Here is a 22912-nt window from a genome sequence, read left to right on the forward strand (position 1 = left end):
GTCATTTCTCACTTGTATACACAGAAAGGAAATTCAGTGGTTATAAGTTTCACATGCATTCCCTATTTGTTTTTGAAATTCACAAATAAAATTCATCCAATTAGGAAACAGAAGCTACGATTCCACAATGGGAAATAATGACTGGGAAGGATATGTTGCGGTTTGTCATAAATACCTCTGGAAAAGTATGTGTGTACTGACTCCAAGGCCTTTTTTCTCAAATAAAGATAAATTGGCAGTGGTGGATTCCACTATACTTCCCCTACCCTCTATTAAGTGTAGTTTTAAAATGATGACTTTGTAGTATTTACTCTATTTGCACTTATGTCTTATGTCTGTTTCATGGTAATTCTTAGTAATATATTTGCAATGCATTTATTTGTCTGTCAAACATGGACCTGTTTATTCATCTCCTCTCCACTACAGGCACATCTGATCCTAAGAGAATTGAATTGGGTGATCTTACACAGCTTATCTTCATCTTTTCTGTTTGAAATATACTTCTCACTTCTTTTTTTCCTGGTCTCCACTTGACTGTACATATATATATATATATATATAGTCTTTATATATATAACTTAATATATATAATATATATAAAAAATATATATTTCCTCATTCTTCATCTAAATTGCACTTACCATTAATCTAAATACTTATTCATGTTAGTCTAATGCTGCTATTAAGTTTGCTATCTTAAAATGCATATAATAATAGTGCCTTTCTAAGAGGGTCTTTATAAGGATTACATGAGTCGATACAGGTAAAAACCTTAAATAGTGCCTGGTACATAGAATGTCTTCAATGCTGGCACATATTACTGTTGATGCTATTGTTATTGTTGTTATTACTATCATCATTTATATTTTAATCCTTAGTAAAGACAAGACTCTTTCATGCTAAATAAAGCAAATAGAGTGAAATTTATAGAAAGTTATTAAACGCATAGTAGTAAACATGGTTTTATTTTAAAAGATATCTACCTCATATGTATTTCTAACTCTTAGAGGACCATCAGGAAACAATGGGGTTTTTTGCCTTTTAGTTTCCTTACAGTTGGTATTCATTTCTCTCCCCTGAGAACTCATTATGACCAGAGCTATGGTCTCTGGTCCTGGAAACAATTAGTTCTTACTTTGGGGCAACAGATCATTTCTTGCAGAAACACTTCTACCTTCAGGATCGTACCTGGGATGAAACCACTGACACAGAAATCTGTCATTAAAATGTAATTTATTGTTTCTTTTAGAAAATAAGTGCCACAGTTTAGCCAACCGGTTGGTAGATGCTATTGTACTCAGGACATTAGTTTTACACCCAAACTGATACTGGGGCAAGAAATGTAGCCATGGGTTTCAGCAAAGATACCTCTCAAGGAATGAAAAGAATTGAGGAACAGAATCAGATAGAGCTTTCAACCTTCGGTTGCTCTTGGTCCTGAAATAATGGTTTATAGTTACAGGATTGTTTGTGGGAATGCAGCCTGCTGTGCCAGGAAAATACCAGGCAGACATGGAAGTGGAGGACCCAGCAATAAGGGAGGGAGATAGATGAGTAGTCACGTCACATAGCTTAATGGAGGACTTCCACTTTAGGAAAACAGAGGGAAAGAGAACCAAGAGAAAGACAGCAGGTAACTTTTTTTAACATAACTGTCTCATTTTCTTTACATGGCCATATGTAAATGTTAGTTTCAAAATGGATATTGCCTTGGCTAAGAAGAGATCTGTGGTACTTATATGGATAGATCTGTCAAAATCTCACTTTAGGCCCAATCTCCTGTATGTATGTATGAGTGTGTTTTGTGTGTGTGTGTGTGTAAAGCCCTAAAAGCTTAGAAATAAGATGTAATATAGCTTTTCTCTTCCATATACCAATATCTAGGTTTTTTCTATTATTGTACCAGAGGTAGGTGGGCAACTCAAATTCTTGACATCCAACCATCAAGAATCTTAGGCAATAAGAAAAGATTTATTTCAAATGTGTTTATATTTTAGTATGGAGACAAAGGAGGTGATCAAAGTCTAGAGACATAGATGTGGAAAAAACAGAAATAGGGAGGAAATATCCAAAGGCAAGAAAATAAAAGAATATGAGAACCAGGGTATTAGTTTGTTCTCATGCTGCTATAAAGAAATACCTGAGACTGCGTAATTTATAAAGAAAAGAGGATTAATTGGTTCACAGTTCTGCATGACTGGGGAGGCCTCAGGAAACTACAATCATGGAAGAAGGCACCTCTTCACAGGGTGGCAGGAGAGAGAATGAGTGCCGAGCAAAGGGAAAAAAGCCCATTATAAAACCATCAGATCTTGCAAGAACTCACTCACTATCATGAGAACAGCATGGGAGTAACCACCCCCATGATTCAATTACCTAACACTGGGTCCCTCCCACCACACATAGGGATTATGGGAACTATAATTCAAGATGAGATTTGGGTGGGGACATAGTTAAATCATATCAACCAGTTTATGTGTAGAACAGAGAAATGAAGAGAGAGCTCATTAGAAGTCCTGTTGTTTCACTGAGTTCTTGTAAAGTTTTGTCAGGAAGTCATCCTTAGGAACGTTATTGAGCTTTTGGCCAACATGAGATTAGGAGGCTTACATGGAATATTACAGGTTTACCATCCCAAGGAGAAAAGGAGAATATAGCATTCTCTCCTTGGAAACTCCTTGGAAAGCTGGTCACATATGTGGTCTTTTACTCTTGTTATCTGATTCAGAAATGCCATATTCAGCACTGCAATTTTGTGAGAGAATGTCCCCAGATTAATTCCTGGAGACATTTGATATAAGTTCCTGGCAATGACACAGCAGACAGAACTGTGAAGGAATGAAAAGGAAGAACTTTCCTTGCAGACTAAAAACACAGAAGAACCACAACTATTCTCAGGAAGTTGGTTCCTGGTTTCTCTTCTGCACAATCCCTACTGTATAACAATCCCCTTTGTGTGAGAGCACGTGTGTGTGTGTGTGTATGTGTGTGTGAGTGATATGTCATTGGGTGAGTTCACCTACAGGCCCATGGTGTGCTACATTAAGAAAAGTTTGGCTACACAATGAGGGCAGGGCCATTGACATACTTTACTTAGGTCAAATGAACTGAAAATTAAAATCACAATTGCTCTAAAGGGATTCATTTAAATAAAAGTCATCAAAGAAACTTTAAGGATAAGAAGTAAATCCTCTGTTTTTCTCACTCTCATCTCTCTGGGAAAGGAGTCATTAACTGCTCATTATAGGGTATCCCATAATCTCCTCATCAACCATAAGGGAGCTATTTGTCTCTGGGTACAATTTTGTCAGAGTTTTACTTAATATAATTTCATAATCACCCTTAAGACTCTTTGTTTCCTATGTGTGCAAACAGAATTGTATTCCAGGTTTTTTTACTGGGACATGTATTAAGTGTGACATATTTGTCACAGAATATAAAGTAATCAGGTGGAAAACAGCACTTTAACATCCTGCTATTGTTTCCTTAGTGAATCTAGACCATTAAGAAATGCTTTATTATCTAGCAGGTATTTTCTCTAAAAACTTACCTGCCCACAATATCCCTAAGGATTTGGAAGTGTCATAACATACAGTATGCATGTATGGAAACACATGCACTTTATTTCCATCCAACTATACCCACAGAACAAATGAATGAAATTTTAATAACTGTATTTGTGTATCTAGCCTAGGGAAGAGTGGTTAGCTGGGAACTAGGAAGGGTGCCAGGTACAGTAGGAGGTATGGGATATGAAGTAGATGGCAAGAGGAAGAAGTACCAGCTGGCAACAGCAAGGGAGGAGTAAGAAAAATGACACAGTATAGACCTAATGCATCTGCAAGTGTATCCAAATAAGGTCATTTCATGTTGGGGCACAGATCTTCCAGACTTTCCAATCACTGAGCATTTTACTCTATTATAGTATTGTGGAATGAATGCTCGATGTAATGTGACTCTGAGCATCAAAAGATTACATTATTTTCAGTATATTTTACTGGAGATGTTAACAAAGTGAACAATATGTTTAAAATTATTTCAAAATTTAAAAAATAGTAAAACACTTTTGAAGCTTTTGTTATCTGGATGATACACGAAAATGGTCCCTTTAATTTCTTAACGAAGCTGTACAAGCAAAGCCTTTCAACAGATGTTACTCATCTACCCTATCATTTTCTCCACTGAATACCCTGATTTCATTCATTGATTTATTTATGTGCATGTGTTAAAGATGACAGAAATGCGGTGGTCAACAAGACTATGTCTTGGCTTCCTGGTCCACTTTTCATTCCCCTGTGTATGATAGACGCAGTTCCATTTTGTTTACTATAGATCACTATTTCGGGAGCTCACTGAAGGAGAAATGATATACTTGAGGTTTTCTGAAAACTAGTGGGACCCCAAACGATCATTAATTCACACTTTGTATTCTTTCCTGTTTGGAGCCTTAACAGAAGGTCCACGGTAAAAAAAAAAAAAAGGAGCTCTGCACTATCTAGCTAGAGGAAGAACAGGCAGTGAGAAGGTGGTGTGATTCCATGAGTGTTGTCCTGAACAAGGGAGAGAACTGCAGAAAGTTGGGCAGGACATGTGCCCAGGCCATGCAGGCAGAGTGTTACCATGACAGTGTCATGCTGCACTGTAATCATCTGTGTATGTTCCTGTCTTCCTAAACAGAGACGGCGTGCTCCACATGCTGGGACAACATCTTGTCTATTTTTGAAACCCTGGTTTTCGGATTCCAAAAGTGTGGAATCCAAAAAAACACTCTCCAAGGGTCTGTATCCAACAAGGAGAAATAGTAGCTCTGAAAGAGTGGCAGTGATGTTTTAACAGCTTATCTCTCCCTGGATTTATCATTCAAGTCCTCCTCTCTGTTTCACAGTTGTGATCAGCAGTGAAATTCCATCGCAAAGGACCTCTGGTCTTATCTTGGAGTTGATCTGTTCACAAGAGCTGGGGAGTTTGTGTGTCTCCCTGCAGCCATTCTTTTTTTTTTTTTTTTTTGAGAGTGTCTCACTCTGTCATCCAGGCTGGAGTACAGTGGTGGCATCTCGGCTCACTGCAACCTCTGTCTCCCGGGTTCAAGCGATTCTCCTGCCTCAGCCTCCCAAGTAGGTGGGATTACAGGTGGCTGCCACCATGCCTGGCTAGTTTTTGTATTGTTTAGTAGAGACAGGGTTTCACCATGTTGGCCAGGCTGATCTCAAACTCTTGACCTTAGGTGATCTGCCTGCCTCGGCCTTCCAAAGTGCTGGGATTACAGGTGTGAGCCACCAGACCTGGCCCCTGCAGCCATTCTTTATGGGAGAGGACTCAGAAAGGAGAGAGCAAGCAGGTGAAGGCAGGTTTCGGATAGAAACTGGCTTTCAGCTATTCCTGATTTGGCCTAAAACTCTTTCCAGCCTCACATCCCTCCTACAGTCTGCTTACTATCTCTTGCATAAAGCTGAAATGTAATCAGTCTCCATGTTTCCACATTTCCATGTGGGGAATAAAACATATTCTCCTTCATCTCCCAGCAACTCATTAGTAAATACAGTAGTGCACTACACAACAGCTTTTCAGTCAACAATGGACTGCAGATACGTCAATGGGCCCATAAGATTATAATACCATGCTTTTACTATACCTTTTCTATGTTTAGATACATAGAGACTTACCATTGTGTCACAATTACCTACAGTATTTAGTGCAGTAAAATGCTGTACAGGTTTGTAACCTAGGAGGAGTAGGCTACGCCAGCTAGCCTAAGTGTGTATGTAGTAGGCTGTACCATCTAGGTCTGTGTAAGTACACTCTCCAATGTTTGCACAACCCGGAAATCATCTAATGACATTTCTCAAAACATATTGAGTGACTCATGACTGTAGTTGACACCTTCAAACTTCTAGACTTTCATATAGCAAAGGAACATCTAGATCCATGTTCACTTAATTTATTCTGGAAAAGGCAGCAATAACTGCTGCTGCTAGTAATAATAGCCATTAATATTTATTAACTATTTATGCACTGTGTTAAGCGTATGGCATGCATAATCTCATTTCACATTCACAACAATAGGTTATTACCATTTTTTTTTAAGATGAGGAAATAAAGCTTAGGATGAGAGGAGGTTATGCAGTGTGCCAAGCAAATGGTGAAGCTGGAAGAGAAGTCAAATTTGACTCCAGAGATGGTATTCTGAACCACTAATTATTAGCTAATCACTCTTAGTATATCGCACCATCCTAAATTAGTTTTAAATGACAGCACTTTTTTTTGGTTTTGTAGATGTTAGTATCCAAAAGCAAAGACAAATTCTTTTCTCAACAGTTTACAAGAAACAAAGTAAAATAGTAACTTTGGACAGATCGTGGGAAACTAAAGGAAATTACTATACCACCTACTTGCAAAATCCGATCCCCTTCTCGAATCCGGCCGTCTTTGGCAGCAATGCTATTTGGGTCAACCTGTAATGAAGAGGACATACATCTTCAACTGGGTATGAAACATTCCCTCAAGAACTTAAAAATATGGCTTTAAAATATATTTTGAAAAAGCTGTTTCAAAATTCTCTGTTGATTTGTGACAGTATACGTCATATTTCTCTCCAACAAAACTCATTGATTCTAAAAATGTAAATGAGCTATTTTAGAATGAACATGAATAAAATTGTGAGGACTAGAGCAGAACTTAATCTGAAGACCAGTTTTCCACCCTTCCTCTATTTCTTCTTTCCTTTTTCCCTTCATTCTTTTTTTTTTTCACATTTATTCACTCATTTCTGTATCCCAACTGTCATACATGATCTTCAGTTGACATGAGGTGATGGTAATGCTAGGACTCTCTGGACCCAGGAAATTTACTTTTTGTCTTAGCAAAGCTGATAGCTATAGTGTAAGTCCGTCCTTTTTTTTTTTTCTTTTTTTTTCTTTTTTTCTTTTTTTTTTTTTTGAGACGGAGTCTCACTCTGTCGCTCAGGCTGGAGTGCAGTGGCGCCATCTCCGCTCACTGCAAGCTCCGCCTCCCGGGTTCATGCCATTCTCCTGCCTCAGACTCCCGAGTAGCTGTGACTACAGATGCCTGCCACCGCGCCTGGCTAATTTTTTTTTTTTTTTCTGTATTTTTAGTAGAGATGGGGTTTCACCGTGTTAGCCAGGATGGTCTCGATCTCCTGACCTTGTGATCTGCCCCCCTTGGCCTCCCAAAGTGCTGGGATTACAGGCGTGAGCCACCGCGCCCGGCCCAAGACCATACTTATTAAAGAGAATTATGTCTCATGGGCACATTAATTTATATATAAAGACATTTACAACCTATATTGCTCAAGAAACACACACACACACACACGCACATCTGATCCATGCATTTAATTACTCAGTACTACTTTACATGTGGGGTAAAGTATATTAACTATAAACTATTTTAGAATGTATAGATATTTAAGGCTGTATTAGGAGCTTATCAGCATTTTAATGGGCTAAACTTGAGTGATGACTTACAGTTCACTGGGGGTAATTTCATCTATCAGATTTCATGTGATGGCTTCAAACTTTAGGCTTGTTGCATCAAAGCTTTTTTTTTTAAGCAAACTGTTTCAAGTGTAGCATAAGGTTGATCCATCCTACCCATATGTTAGATATTACTTTCTTATTATGGGTGCCCCCTAATAATTGAGTCTTAAATCATCAATCAAGAATAAGTGACACTATAATTACATGTAAGAGGTAAAAGGAAAACATTCCTTCCAAGTACATATGTTCAGATCCTGTGGCTTCTTTCCCTTCCCTGAAAAGTGCAGCTCCAATTCTGACATATTTAAATAGTAAATAGAGACTTACTAGAAGGAAGTGAAGGGTGATTCATGAACAGTATCCCATTTAAAAACCACTCACAATCTAAAGCCTCATCTTTAGAACTGTAATCAAACTAATATTAAACTTCTACCTTCCTACCTCTGTACATATTACAAAAGATAATGCCACAGGTGTTTCCTTATACTTCCTCACCCTAAGCAGAGGAATTATCCTAATTGCATATTTAAAAGAAGTACATAAGTTGAATATTATCTGGAGATTTTTCCATCGCAGAAGCGAGTCAGTAAATTTTTTGGCAGAGGGATAAAGAGTAATATTTTACACTTACAGAGTTGTGTTGTTTTCTAAATGCATTAATTACATTATCTCTTCCACATTCTAAGCAGGTCTATCAAAACAATAAGATAAGCACTGTTGTACTCACCTTCTAGTTGAGAAAGCTGAAGCTCAGTATATTAGGTAATGTTTTCAGGATTATGGCCAAGAAAACTCGGAACAGCATAGAGCAGCAATTAGTATCTAGTTTGTCTAACTTCTGCATTTATATATAAACATATGTACACATATGTTTTGCACATATAAGTATGCAATTTTTTATCATAAGCATATTTAATTTTAATTTATTTATATTTAGAGACAGGGTCTCATTCTGTCACTCATTGTGTCACTGCACTGGAGTGCAGTGGCACAATCATAGCTCACCGTAACATCGAATTACTGTGCTCAAGCAATCCTATTGCCAAAGCCTCCTAAGTAGTTAGGACTACAGGCATATGCCACCATGACTGACTAATTAATTTTTTTTTGTTGTTTTGTAGAGACAGTGTCAAACTCCTGGCCATAGGCAATCTTCCTGTCTCGGCTTCTCAAAGTGCAGGGTTTATAGGCATAAGCCACTGTGCCCAGCCTTAATTTTTAAAAACATTCCTTCCCACTTCACATAAAATAATGCTTTTTGCGAGTTTTAAAAAATCATCTATTGTAATACAATTTGCTTCACAGTCTTTAAAAGGAATGAACACTAACAGTATCTCGCATTTTAGACTCTCACTTGTGTATTGCTTCTTGGTCTTTGCCTAAGATCAAGTGTGGAATCTCACTTGCGGGGTTGAATAAAACAAACTAATAGATGCACTCATTGGGTATTCAAATGTATCAATGCCACCAGCAGAGTAAAAGATGTGATTATTGTGAGTAGTAATTTAAAACAATTAGCCAGTGCTACTGTTAATAGAACTCATAAAAGACACAGTAGAATGGAAGGACAGATGTTTGAGGATCAAAAACTTTGCTGGACTTGCTGCATTCTTATGGGAATGTATTCAAATTTGGACAATGTTACCACTTTTGTACTTTTCCTTGCTGGGATTCTGGGGTGAAAGTATTCACATTAAACAAGCTCATAATAATTACATTACTTGGGCAGAATAATTTACTTTCCTAATTGAAAGTGACACGTTTTGGAACATGGCCAATTCCAATTCTTCACATTCAAGCCTCTGAAGGAAGGGTTTTCTCATTGTGAGTCATTTCGCTCTGTTCTTCCTAGTCTCCCTCCTCGAATTTCCCCTCCATGGCGTTTCTTACCTCGCTGACATAAATGCCGGTGTCTTCTTCATCATCTGTTCGGTAACAGACTGTCAGGCCCAGCTTCTCTTGACTGCTAACACGACACAACTCGACCTCCTGAGAGAACAACACACACAGATGACATTTATGTCAGAGAGAAAATCTGCAGCAGAATGGAGAACTCACTGATATTCTTTGCGTCACTCTGGCAAGTATTAATAATTGTTGTCCAACATTGGAAATTAACTTTTTTTTTTACCAATATTATTCAAATGTTCTTTCAGCATGGATTTCTATGTAGGGAAGCCAGTGTTTTATATTTTTATTGTAAGTTTGGAGATACACAGTTGTTTGCATCAAGCTGTCAATGCAAAACTCCTTAAAAATTGCACAATAATGTATAAATCAAATACATGTATACATGAATACACTGGAATCAATAAAATATTTGAGAATGTCAAAGTTAGTGGCAAAATGTTCGTAAAAACATGAGGAGTTACTATTACATGTTTTTATTTGTATTGTAAGAAAACAACATAAGTTCAAATAATAAAAAAAAGACTATACCAAGCTGTTTCCATCAATTCTGCTCTGAAGTTCTACACAATATGATAATAAGCAAGTGTTTTGTATAGGTCAGGCCAAGGTTTTCTATTATTTTGTAGAAACTCTCATTCTTGGAAAGAAATGGGTTCATCCAGGCTGAAGGGAGAGACATCAAAAGCCATTTGGGGCAGAGGCAATGATTCAAAATGAAGCAGTAAATGAACAAGAAAATACATTTACTGAAACTCATGGCTAAGGGCTTGAAATGTCAGTCCTCAGGTAATGTATATTGAATTCATTTCCTGATTTATGTTCAGTAAAATAATAATAAATTTCAGTGTATTTCAGTTTTATATAATGAAATGGACTTGTACTACTTTCAGAAGCAGATGACTTCAGGATAAATTACATATTTCCAAGGATTAAAACACAAATTAGCACACTAATTATGGAGAATTTATTCCTATTGGATGTAGAATATAAGACCCATTAGTAAATAATTGGATGAAGAAGAACAATGTCTATTTAAATTAGAAGTGAAGTCTGGATCAATTTCTAGCACTCAGGCTCTGTGGGAGCTCTGAATTTGTCTGTCTTGCTTAATGCTCTTTCTCCAGTGCCTAGAACAGGATATTTCAGTGTGGGCACTCACTGATAACTAGCTGAAGGGTGACTAATTTTATTTCAAAAATCTTTCCAGGTGCACACAGATTTTTGTAAAACCATAAGTAGGTAGTCTTTCCTCTTTGATTGGAAATAGAGGTGAGGTGTGTGTGTGTGTAAAGATTATGAAAGTTGATAAGAATAGAGTGCCAAGGTCTAAATGTCTGTGTTCCCTACAATTTGTGTTAGGGTTTCAACATATTTTACCTACCAAGGAGGTGGGGACTTTGGTAGGTGATTACCAAAGGTAATCAACTTTGGTAGGTCGTAAGAGCTGCTGAGCCCTCATGAAAAAGATTAGTGCCCTTAGGAAGAGGCCCCAGAGAGCTATCTTGCCTCTCCCACCATGTAAGGACAGACACAGTGAGAAGGTGCCCTCTATGAGGAACAGGCCCTCACCAGACACTAAAACTCCTGGTGCCTTGATCTTCTACTTCCTAAACTCTAGAACTGTGATAAACTTGTTTCTGTTGTTTAGAAGCCACCCTGTTCATGGTATTTTGTTATAGCAGCCCAAATGTACAAAGACAAAAAGTATTCATTTAATTGTCTAAAGTCTGAAATAGTTACCAGTACAAAATGAAGGAAAACTTACTTAACTTCAAACAAGAGAATATTTCCCAGAACACTCTGTACATTTGAGTATGTATCCTCCTTTTCAATTTTGTATTTGAATGAAGTCCTTGTCAGTGGATAATAACCTGTTTAAAAATGATGTGCTGTACATCACGGGTAAATCCTTAGCAAGGGGATTTGCTTTCATAAACTCCAGTGACCAATAATTTCACAGATAATAGCAAATAAAACTAAATTTAAATCCTCTATTCTGAGATAGGTACTGCAAATTAGTGAAATGCATGAAACTAAGAAGAATGCTGACTTTCTGACTGGTGGACAAAGATACTCTATATTATAGTGCTTAAAAAGGTTATAGTATAGGCTGAACAGTAAAGAGAAAAGGTGAAACATCCTTTTTCCTAGACGTAGACTAGGAAACAGTGAAATGATTTAGCACCAGAAGCAAAAATGTACACACCAAGCAAAGGTCTTTTCAAAACTGGTAATAATTAATGCCTCCAGAGGGAAAGAATACTTGACTAAAACTGCAACATTAGGAAGGAATTATAGCAACAAAACAGCTTCAATTACAGCAACAAGGTATATAGTCGAGGAGTATCTCTTAGTGATTCCTAAGAGGCCAATAAGGAAACCTACACACTCCAAAACGAGCTGAGATTGGGACCTTTAAATCAACACAGATGAGGAGCTGTAGCCAAAGCTGAAATCCACCGACTTTCAATGCCCTAACAAAGCATGGAAGCAACTCTCAGTATTGTGAGAAGACATTTTCAGGGGGGAACATTCTTTTTTGAACGTTTTCTCCACATTCTCAATGGTGTACTTTGACTTTGGTGTTTGCTTAGAACAACTGTTTGGCAATAAAATTGAGTGAATGTATTAAAACAAAAAGGGCACAATCTGCCTATAATTCTTCAACACCACAGATCAAAGCACTTACCCAAGTATCTCAGAGGAAAGGAGACTAAGGTCCTCAGGTCAAAGTAACTTTTCAATATTTTCCTTACCTTGGACCAAACCAAAACTGTGAAACAGGTCTCAAAGTTATCTCCATGGTCTTTGTTTCCAATATTCCCCTTTGTAAGACACTCAACACCCTCCTATTTCCTTTCAGCTGCTTGGAGTCCCTGAGGTATGAGTATTATAGATTTGCCATTTTGCTTGTCCCCTAACAAAACCTGGCATTCAGTGTGATTTTCCATTCTCTCACAGATAACTCTTGAGACATAAAAATAATTGATACATAAATATCTCTCAAAGGAATCATCATTAACAATTACTTAACATGTGACCCCATCAGGCTTTAGTGCATATTAATAAAGGCTGAAAATACAAAGCCTTAATGCAAGGGACTAAACCCTTGGCAGAAAGCCTTCAGGCACCATAAGAGACCCAAGTGAGATTTTTCTGGAACCCGCAAACCACCTCACACCAGTCCCAAGTGTGAAGTTGTATTTCTTGGTTGAGAATGTCTCAGATACTACATAGTTCATATTAAAACGCAGAAACATACATTTTAGAATCAAAGTTCCCTTAATTCTATGTCAAAATAACTTATAAGCAGCTACCTGTAGACAATTTTGTTTGTAGGAGGCAAAGGTGGCTTTATAAAGACTCTGATTATCTGAAAGGAATTCTGCAGCACAGGTTTAATTAAGTATTCCCTTCACAGGACACACAAGCCTCTGACTTCTGGAGAAACAACCTCCTGGTAATAGGGAATGTTTTCCCTAACAACTTTCATACCTTTCCCTCTGTCACTTGGAAGCTGTTTGATGAAACACATAAAAGTGAAATGCTACCTCTGTACATTTTCTCCATGGAGACAATTCATGAGTGTATACAAATCAAAGCCAAGCCTGCATGGATGGCAGCGCTAACCATCCATAAGTCATTTGTCACTAGAGTGAAAGAATCACTTCACACACCTGGTGAAACTACATTTATTTTGACTTAAATGTACTTCAAGACATGCTATTCTGGGGACGCGTCTAAAGTCTCTTTTAAAAAAATCAAACTTCAGCATCTAATATTGCGAGAAATTGATTATATATAGGTTGAAGGTGGAGTAGAAGATTAGAGTTTGTTATTAAAGCTTGCTGTGAAACATCTTTCTAATCATAGAATGACACAAATAGGATTTTTACATACATTGGTTGTACTCCAGTGGTGTGAAATTTTTATATTTTTTTGTGATTGAGTCTAGGGAGAAATGAGAAACTTAGAAAAAAAATGCTTTCTAGATAGAACTCTCTCTTACTGGGGAAAGAAACAAGAGTTGGCACGGCTTAAAAAGCATTGGCTTTTTAAGCAGCATTGTTCTCAAACTTTAAAGAACCCTTAGGCCCGTGCATGCCATAAAGATTTTCCTCTTCGTAAGAAAATTCAAATGCAGTCAGCACTATTCAAGTTTGAAGAAGAGCTAGGGCTAGACACGCTAGCCATTTATATCAGTTGACAACAGGGGAATGTAGGGTCTTTTATGTCCATATCTTTATTTATTTTCCTGGTTTTCATTTATTAGACAATACATGCACTTTTACTCAATCTGAGTGTTAATCATATATCATCTTACATTTTTTAATGTTGATTAGTAACTAGTGAAATATCATGCTTTGTTGTTCCAATAAAACACTTATTTCAAAAAATGAATCAAATGAGAAATATTAAAACTTTAATCCCCACAGCTAAGAGAAAGCTAGATAGTCTATTATAAAAATATTGCTTCAGTATCATTATCTCCTGCATAATGGAATCTGGGGATAATACTTAGTGAAAAATAAATCACAAAACTCCTGGAATATCAAATCCCTCTGACAAAACATTTCAGGTTTGCACCCTCCAACTCCAAATTATTCATAACAAGTTGCTGCAACTAATAATTAAATCACATTTCTGTAGACACATAAGGGTAAAAGCTAAAGCTTATGGTCATGTCTTTTCTCTAACATCCTTAACCCCGCCTGTTTATTTGACTACTTCTTTTTCAATGGTCTTCTGAAATATGGGCAGCTTTTAACCTCCAATTTCCCATTCTTAGAATCAGAGACATTCTGGATTCTTTGGGAAAGAAAGCAGTCACATTTCTCTAGGCCCGGGTTGGCTGCTTCTCACTGTGGGCTGTGAATCCCCTTAAAAAGTCATCAATGACCTATTTGGTGTAGATTTTATACCTTAACAAAGAAGGAAACATTATTTTTGCCTCTACTGTTAATGGGGGAGGAAATGAATTCATGATGCTGGCAAACAACAGTCGATGTCAGGAAATCTGGACCAGGAATAGAAAAGAGAAACATAAATTGAAGTAAGTGAGAAGTGATTCATACATTTTGTTTTTATTTTATTTTTTAATTCTTTTTTTGAGACAGAGTCTCACTCTGTCGCCCAGGCTGGAATGCAGTGGTATGATCTCGGCTGACTGCAACCTTCACTCCCAGGTTCAAGCGAGTCTCCTGTCTCAGCCTCCTTAGTAGCTGGGATTACAGGTGCCTGCCACCACGCCTGGCTAATTTTTGTATTTTTAGTAGAGATGGGGTTTCACTATGTTGGCCAGGTTGGTCTCGAACTCCTGACCTCAAGTGATCTGCCAGCCTTGGCCTCCCAAAGTGCTGGGATTAGAGGCATGAGCCACCGTGCCTGGCCATGATCCATAAATTTTGTGTCATTACTTCTGCTGTGACAACTAGGGAACTAGGCAGACTGCATGGAAACGTTTCCTAGAATGGGCTTCCACCCAAAAGCAATCTGTCTATAACAAAGAACAAAGCTATAGAAGGAAACCAGGAAGACACTTCTGTTTACATCAGGAAGGTTTTTTCCCCCTTCTCTATTTTGCTTGTTGTATCTTTTGAGGAAATTGCAATTACTTTGCTATTTGTTAGTGTCATGTGGTTTACCTTTGGAAGAATCCAGAATCCAAGGTTTTTCATAGTTGAATGTTGAATTTTTAGCAGATATTAAAATGATCATTTATTAGGTTCTTAAAGGTATTGCTAACTATCCACGGCCATTTGTGATTTGATTTCCTGACTCACATGTCAGTTTTTGGGAGATCTCCATCAAAATAGTTTAACATGCTATAAGCAATGTGTAGAAGAGGACATTCATAAAATGTCATTTTCGTAGTTGCCTTATTTTAAAAACAGCAATGTTAAGCACTTCACTTCCTGGTCAGCTCAAATGCTCTTGCATTCCCACTCCAGCACTTTTGTTCTCTCGCTAGAGCTTGAACCTGTTGACCCTTCCCCTTCTCACTGTCAATAATTCCCTCAAGCTCACTCCTGTCTCCTGATGCAGCTTGAAATTCACAGTTAGACGTAGTATCTTTTTTTTGGCTTTTAAAATAACCTTTATTTTTAAAGAGTTAATATGTGCATTATAGGAAACTGAAAAACACAAGAAGCAAAGAACAAAGTCATTCACAATCACAAGCAGTTTATAGTTTGACATGTTCTTCTAGCTCCTGTGCATGTGTAGGCACAATATTCAGTTTTATGGGATTGAGATCGTACAGTATGTATCATGATTTTTCACACATCATGAATATTTACCAGTTCAAAATCCCAAAGCTATACGAGTATTTTGATAACCAAGAATACACTACACCAACTCAATCTGTTAAACAATAATCTAATCCTGCCTTTCTTGGGACAAAAATGGCAACACGACTCTAGATAAAAAGCATTGGCAGAGTTCCGAAATCCTCAACTACCCTGTTCTCTTTGTCCACTGTATCATCCAGAAGAAGGTCAATTGTGGTTAAGACCAAGTATTCACCTCCCTGCTTCCCCAGCTGAGCAGCGACATGGTCCCAGAGGGGATGCACACCATGACAACCATAGTGACTGCTTTCCCTGTACGTTCATTACCACAATTTGCAAATGGGCAATCCATGCTGCCCGACAATTATACTCTACTTTCCTTGCCAAGTTGCTGTTTCACATGCTAAAGGAACTAGTGCCATAATTCCTCCTCTTTTTTCAAATTTCCAACAAAAACCGCCCACTCTTAGTTGATGACGTTATCTGATAGTTCACTGGATCCTAGTGGATTATTATGACTTCAACTTTCTGCTCTCCCAGTCTGGTATCTCGTACCTCTTCTGTCTGCAGTTCTGCTACCGTGCCCTTCTCTCTCTTCATGCTTGGCTGGTCATCTTGTTCTAGACTTCATGGAGGAAAAAGAAACCATGGAATGGAAACCTCTGTGTCTTCCCTCCACTTGTCAATCCACATGCATTTGTACGTAGAAAGACTCTCTGGGCTGCCTTTCCATACAGCAAAAGAAAAATCCCCAATCCTACCAAAGTTGAGTGCCTCCATTCATGCTCTGTAAACCATTCCTTTATTATTTTTCAAGAATTTATCTCATGAAATTATTCCTTCTTATCCTGTATTACTTATTTCAGTATCCTCATTAGATCACTCTCATTGTCTCACACACACACACACACACACACACACACACACACACATTAATATCATCAATATGGGCTGGGGCAGAGGGAAATCTTGTGGACATGGTAGTTAGTTCTAGGTTGGGGGCTACTGCAAGAATCCAGCAAATTTTGAAGAGATCATAAAATTAGTCTTGGTGTTTACCAAGGAGACCAAATTTCCAGACAGAGAAACATTGACCATGCAAAGGCACAAGAGGTAGGAAACAGCATTTCATGTTAGAGGAACTTTACATAGTTAATGTGTGCGAAGCTAAGAGTTTAAGATTGGGCTGGGTGAGGGGCCATGGTGAACACTAAAACTGCAGAGGTAGGCAAAGGCCAGATCACGGAAGGATGACTACACCCTGTTAAATAATTTGGGTTCTTTGCAAAAAGTAAACGGGGCTATTATAAAAGAAATAAAACTATCATATTTGTAGTTTAGAAAGATGACTTCAGCACTAGCATAGTGGGTGAGTTGGAGGGATTAAGCGACTGTTACCAGTTCATGCAAGAGAAGCTAAGGGCTTGAATGCAAGCAGTGTCATTGTCCTATTGGTTCTTAAACACAGTTATCATTATTTCCATTTCATAGATGAAGAAAAGAAGCCACAGAGAGAACTTGGGCCCAAAGTCACACAGCAAGTCAAAAGTGGAGTTGGGATTCACATTCTAGCTAAGGGACCTGGTCCGAATTCTAAACAGCACCTTCCTCTGATTTCATAGTATATTGCTCTTTCTCATTTTTCAGCTCTCAGCTTAATTGCCAGATGGTACCACTGTCCATCACTCTTTCTGAAATAGGGGTCCTGAAGTCCTCTATCAAAATTTCACTGATGCTTAGTAGCTTCTTGGCAATTATGAGCATGTATTTTTCTTTCTTTTTTTAATTAGAAAATTTGTATTTCATTAAGATGTTTAGTTTTAAAATTACCTGTTTATTGTTCTCTAAGAAGGTCCTTATCTGTTAGGTCTGTTATTATATCCCACAGCATTAGATATGAAACAAAAAGAAATTTGTTTCTCTGAGGATGGCACCTTGCCTTCTTTTTCTTTGCATTTCTACTACCAGCAGAGGACTGAGAGCTTATGAGAAGCCCCACATGCATTTGTTGAATTAGTTAACTGCTAAAGCGAAGTTGGGTGTAGGGTCTAATTGCTTTTGCTATATTTGTACAGCAGCACTATTGTCTTAGATTAAGTAGAATACGTTCCGAAAGCTGTACAAACAATAGATGTGACCCTGTCTCTTATCTCTGCCAACAAGAAAAGTAATCAAAAAATGAACTGTAAAATTAAAACAAAATTATCTATGAAGTTACTCATTCTAAGAATTCCTCTAGCATGTTCAGTTTTTACTTATTCACTTTACTCACTAGACATTTTCCTAGCACCTGCTACATGCAATGGATTACACTTGGAAACTTATTATGTACCAAACATTGCTCTAAATGATTTGTGAATAATGTTTCATTTAATTGTTAAGAATCTGATAGGATAATACAGTGCACAGTAGTTATTTCTGGTCCATCTAGCATTTATTCACTGTTTTTTTGGAAATATGACCCTACATTTATTTTGCAGAATTACACCTTTTTCTTTCTAGTCCATGTGTTTGTTCAGGGCTGATTCCAGCTCCAGGGCTGGGCTTGTGATCTAGGGATTAGCTAATGAGTGCATTTTATTTAGTTCACTGGGTACAGTGATCATTTCAAAAATGAGGATTTAGTTCAAGCCCATCAAAATCAGGTTCATGAGTTTTGTTGAAACTATTAGGAAAAGGACACTTGTCTTTTCTATTGTATTTGAACCACAAAAATGTAGATCAGGAGTAGCTCAAAGCTTTATCATGCCACAATATATAGACCCTGAGAATGGATTCAAAAAAGCGAATAAAAGCCAAAGATGGAGAAAGATTGAAATTTAGTGCCACTATTTGAGCCCCTGCAACAAGTTATATCTAAAACAATAAACCTTTGGAATTTTTAGCAAGGAGAGCCAATAAAACTCCTTTTTCCCTTAAGCATTTGTTTTGGGTCTTCTGTTTCTTGGACTGTAGTCCCAATTGCTTTTGGTAGGTATTATCTACAAATTTTATGTTATAAATGAGGAAATTCAGAGCCAGCATTAAGTGATTTATTTAAGGTCACTCAGCAATTACTCATCAGAATCAGAAATTGAACACAGATCTCTCTCTCTCTCTCTCTCACACACACACACTTTTTAATTCTGAAGATTGCTTTTTCAAGAGATGCATTCTTATAGTCCAATGGTCATTTAAGAGATCATTGTCTACAGACGGAGGCTTAAGCACATAAAGAATTCACTATAGTGCAATGGGATATGTGGTAAAAGATAGATGGGATGAATCAAGAGGCAAGATGAGCCACAAGAGGGGATGCTCCAGAGAGAAGCTACTGTTTACATGGAGGGTGAGAAATTCAGTGTTGGCTACCATGAAGAGGGTTTAGGGATGTATTAAGAGAGACACTAGAGAGGTGGATTAGGACTGATTTCTAACAGGTCTCATAACCAAAGTCCTGGGCAGAAAAGGGAGAGGGAGGCCAATATGCGTAATCTGTGGCTTCCATCTTATATAAAACATAAGCAATTATAAAATTAGGATGATTGAGAGAAAGCAAGAACTTGATTTTCTGGTATTTAACCCAAGCAAAAGCATAAATTTCTTCTATTTTATCTTTAGTATTGATTAGATTTTTTAGAAAAACAAACATAATCATAATTTACTTCCTAGAATTATTTGGGAGGGAATTTTAGACATAATCTAACTTGCCTTCTATCTTTTCTAAATTGAAATGACTTACCCACATTCATCTGACAATTTAGTGGCAGAGCTGAGAGTAGAAACCAGGCCTCCTGACTTTCATTCAATTGCTCTTTTTTATTGTTACCATGCTGATACTGTTCTTCAATCAAGTCATTCCGACCTGGAACTGAGGTCTGGGGGTTCATGGAAAGGTGTGTGTTGGGGGTGGCAGAATCACTGAATGGGAGAGAGATGCTAAATGCAGCGTATTATCCAGATGAAATGTGTGGAGGCAGGAACAAGGTGGAGAGCTTCATTTGTTGTGATGTCAACTGAATGAGGATGGAGAGCATAGAATTCTTAGGAAAGCAAGGCTTGAGTTGAAAAGATCTTTACTATTCTTTCAACCCTTAGTGTCTATAGCAAATTTAAAAAGAAGAAAGAGCAGACTTCACTTTTATAGAAAAGTACTGTCCATTCTCGGAGAGGCTCAAATCCCTATTGTAATGTCTATAGTGCTGCTTCACCCGGCCCTGCGGTCTTTATTGCATCTCCACTCTCAGCATTTGTAAACTGTATTTCCTTTGAATTACTGAAAATAGCTTTTCAAAAGAGAGTGTTAACAACCTTCTTTTGACATTAGCTGTGTGCACTCTGCAAAGTAAGCAATCCATAAGGACGGGGTGACCCTTTGTGCTGTGGTTGTCTCTGATTCGATGATTGTACTTCTTGGTTACATCTGTTATCATGCTCTTGAGTTGGCTATGTTTTCAGCAAAGGAAGTCAGCTAAAGAGATACCATCTACTGTTTGGGATACCGTTTTATAGTTTAAAAAGTCACTTTGAAGACATATTCACTTCAGAAAGGCAAAATACCTTTTGCCTAAATATAAGAGCAGATACAGATAATAGATAGCTACTTCGGGTGCCAGAAAGAGGATTGTCAGGGATAAAAGCAAAGTCTAAACATTCGCAAAATGATCCACAAGAGTGCCTTCAAGGGAATTTTTAAAAATAGGTCTAGAAGGGCCGGGCGTGGTGGCTCACGCCTGTAATCCCAGCACTTTGGGAGGCCGAGGCAGGCGGATCATGAGGTCAGGAGGTTGAGACCATCCTGGCTAACACGGTGAAACCCCGTCTCTACTAAAAATACAAAAAATTAGCCGGGCGTGGTGGTGGGTGCCTGTAGTCCCAGCTACTCGGGAGGCTGAGGCTGGAGAATGGTGTGAATCCAGGAGGTGGAGCTTGCAGTGAGCTGAGATTGAGCCACTGCACTCCAGCCTGGGTGACAGAGCAAGACTCCGTCTCAAAAAAAAAAAAAAAAAAAAAAAGGACTAGAAGAAGTAATAAATATCAACTTTGGGTGACATACTATGGTAATAAGGGTTATCATTGCCTTATCTAGTGGGAATCAATGTCGTTGGCAGCCAACATTTTGGAATCTTGTAAGCCCTGTTAAATATTTGGCACAAGAGTTGAGACACTGCTTAGCCCTTGAGAGGTAGGATAGATGGGTAAGGACAAAGGAGGCAGAATTAAGAGTTGTAGGGCTGGCTGGGCATGGTGGCTCACACCTGTATTCCCAGCACGTTGGAAGGCCAAGGTGGGTGGATTATGAGGTCAGGAGATCAAGACCATCCTGGCTAGCATGGTGAAACCCTGTTGCTACTAAAAATACAAAAAGAAAAAATTAGCTGGGCGTGGTGGTGGGTGCCTGTAGTCCCAGCTACTCGGGAGGCTGAGGCAGGAGAATGGCGTGAACCCAGGAGGTAGAGCTTGCAGTGAGCCAAGATCACACCACTGCACTCCAGGCTGGGTGACAGAGTGAGACTCCGTCTCGGAAACAACAACAACAACAACAACAATGATAAAAAGGGGCCTTGGGGCTGTAGGGCTGCAGTCCAAGAAAAAGGCAAGTAGGAAAGTTTATTTAGGTTTGCTAAGGCTGAAAGACTGCTCCAAAGCACACAGAGTTAATAGAGAGGCTATATCTACTGTAAAATTGAGCTAGAAGTTAATGAAAGAAAAGAATCTGGGGCATGTTAACAAAAACTAATTTTTAAACTCGCATAGAGATGTTAATTTAAATTTATCAAATGATATTCCATTTATCATGCTTTATGATGGACCTATATGCTGAGGAGGAATGACAATTATTTGCAAAAAATATAGTGCAAACCTACTGTTTTCTTCATAGGTGGATCAGATTGTTTGTGTTACATAGAAATGACAAAGGTTTTACATAGAAGACATTATACAGAATGAATATGTTCCTGAAGGTAGATCAAAGAAAGAAATCCTTTTATATTATTATATTTTTATACCCAATGCTCAGACATTCATTGAGAATATGACATAATAATGAATTAAATCTCTTCCATGCCCTACTATAACACCCCTAAAATACAGTATTTTCTTCTAGGGTCTGATGGTCAGTGAGAAATCTGATCTACAAGATTAATTATTAAAAAATGCTTGGAGTTTCTCATCTTCAGGTTAGTACCACAGTGTATAATAACAAAAAATATCATTGTAAATACATAATGATTAATCATAAGTAATGGGCTGATCCTGAATTGATGTATGATTTCCAATTTGGTAGGTTCTACATTTTGTCACTGGTCATAATTCCAAAGCATTTAAAAACCTCATTTAATAGCACAAATTCTAGATTTTTTCTTTTCTATTCCTTCTTTTTAGAGCCAGCTCTCCTAGTTATTTTTTAATGCCAGTCTATTATGATACATGAAATGCATTACATCTTTACCGTACTGGCAATAAAATTCTAGTAACATGCATTAAAACCAATTAGTAGACCTGAATACCTCCTGATCTGATGAATGAGAAAAGGAGGGTCTACATGTATCTATTTCAGATATTATACATTGAATTCCAGACTAGGAGATGTTCGTGTCTATGTTGACAAAACAGAGATTTGTCAGTCCTCCTCAGAACTTCTCTTTATTTGAAAAGCATTCAGGAACTTTTCCAGCATGTGTTATTAAGAAAACATAAAAGGAAGATTAACAAAGAAGAAGAAGAATAGAAAATAAACAACCCTGTTGATAAGATGAACTTCATTTCTATCAGCTGGTTACTGAAGCAGGAAATAGAGGCTTTTCTAATGAGGCAGTGGGCTATTTCTGCAATGTTTCTAAGCTATTTTATACTGGGGAGAGGGAGTTTTTCCTGTGGTCATCATAACAAGAAAAGGTACAAGACTTAAAGCTGTCAAGATCCTATGAATGTAATAATAATTGTTCCCAAATTGCTTTTCTCTGTTCTTTTTCTTTAGGTAATATTTTAATATAATTAAATACGTTCAGACATTTCTGATCTAACCAAATAAATCAAACTGTGAAATAGATTTACTAAAAAATATAACAAAAGATCATAAAATATTGATGTTAAACTTTAGTGTTTTATTCACATTTTAAACCTTTTTTTTCCAAAAAACTCAGGATATTTGAATTTTTTAAACAAGCAGGAAGATATGCATTTTAAATATATATACTCTTAGAAGGGAAAAAGTCATTTTGAGGAGATATGTCC

General features: G+C 37.6%; 1 protein-coding gene across 2 annotated transcripts in view; it reads right to left on the bottom strand.

The window, feature by feature from the left end:
• PDZRN4 (PDZ domain containing ring finger 4) overlaps positions 1-22912 on the bottom strand; it is a 386971-nt gene that overhangs the window by 13013 nt on the left and 351046 nt on the right. For both annotated transcript variants that reach the window (XM_004052968.5, XM_004052967.4), the window contains 2 exons: positions 9387-9485; positions 6390-6452 (listed from right to left, as the gene is read on the bottom strand). In XM_004052968.5, the coding sequence (XP_004053016.1) occupies positions 6390-6452; positions 9387-9485 (162 nt within the window). The remainder of the gene's footprint in view (positions 1-6389; positions 6453-9386; positions 9486-22912) is intronic.

The sequence above is a fragment of the Gorilla gorilla genome, chromosome 10 (genome assembly GCF_029281585.2).
Source record: "Gorilla gorilla gorilla isolate KB3781 chromosome 10, NHGRI_mGorGor1-v2.1_pri, whole genome shotgun sequence".
In the NCBI taxonomy this organism is placed as follows: domain Eukaryota; kingdom Metazoa; phylum Chordata; class Mammalia; order Primates; family Hominidae; genus Gorilla; species Gorilla gorilla.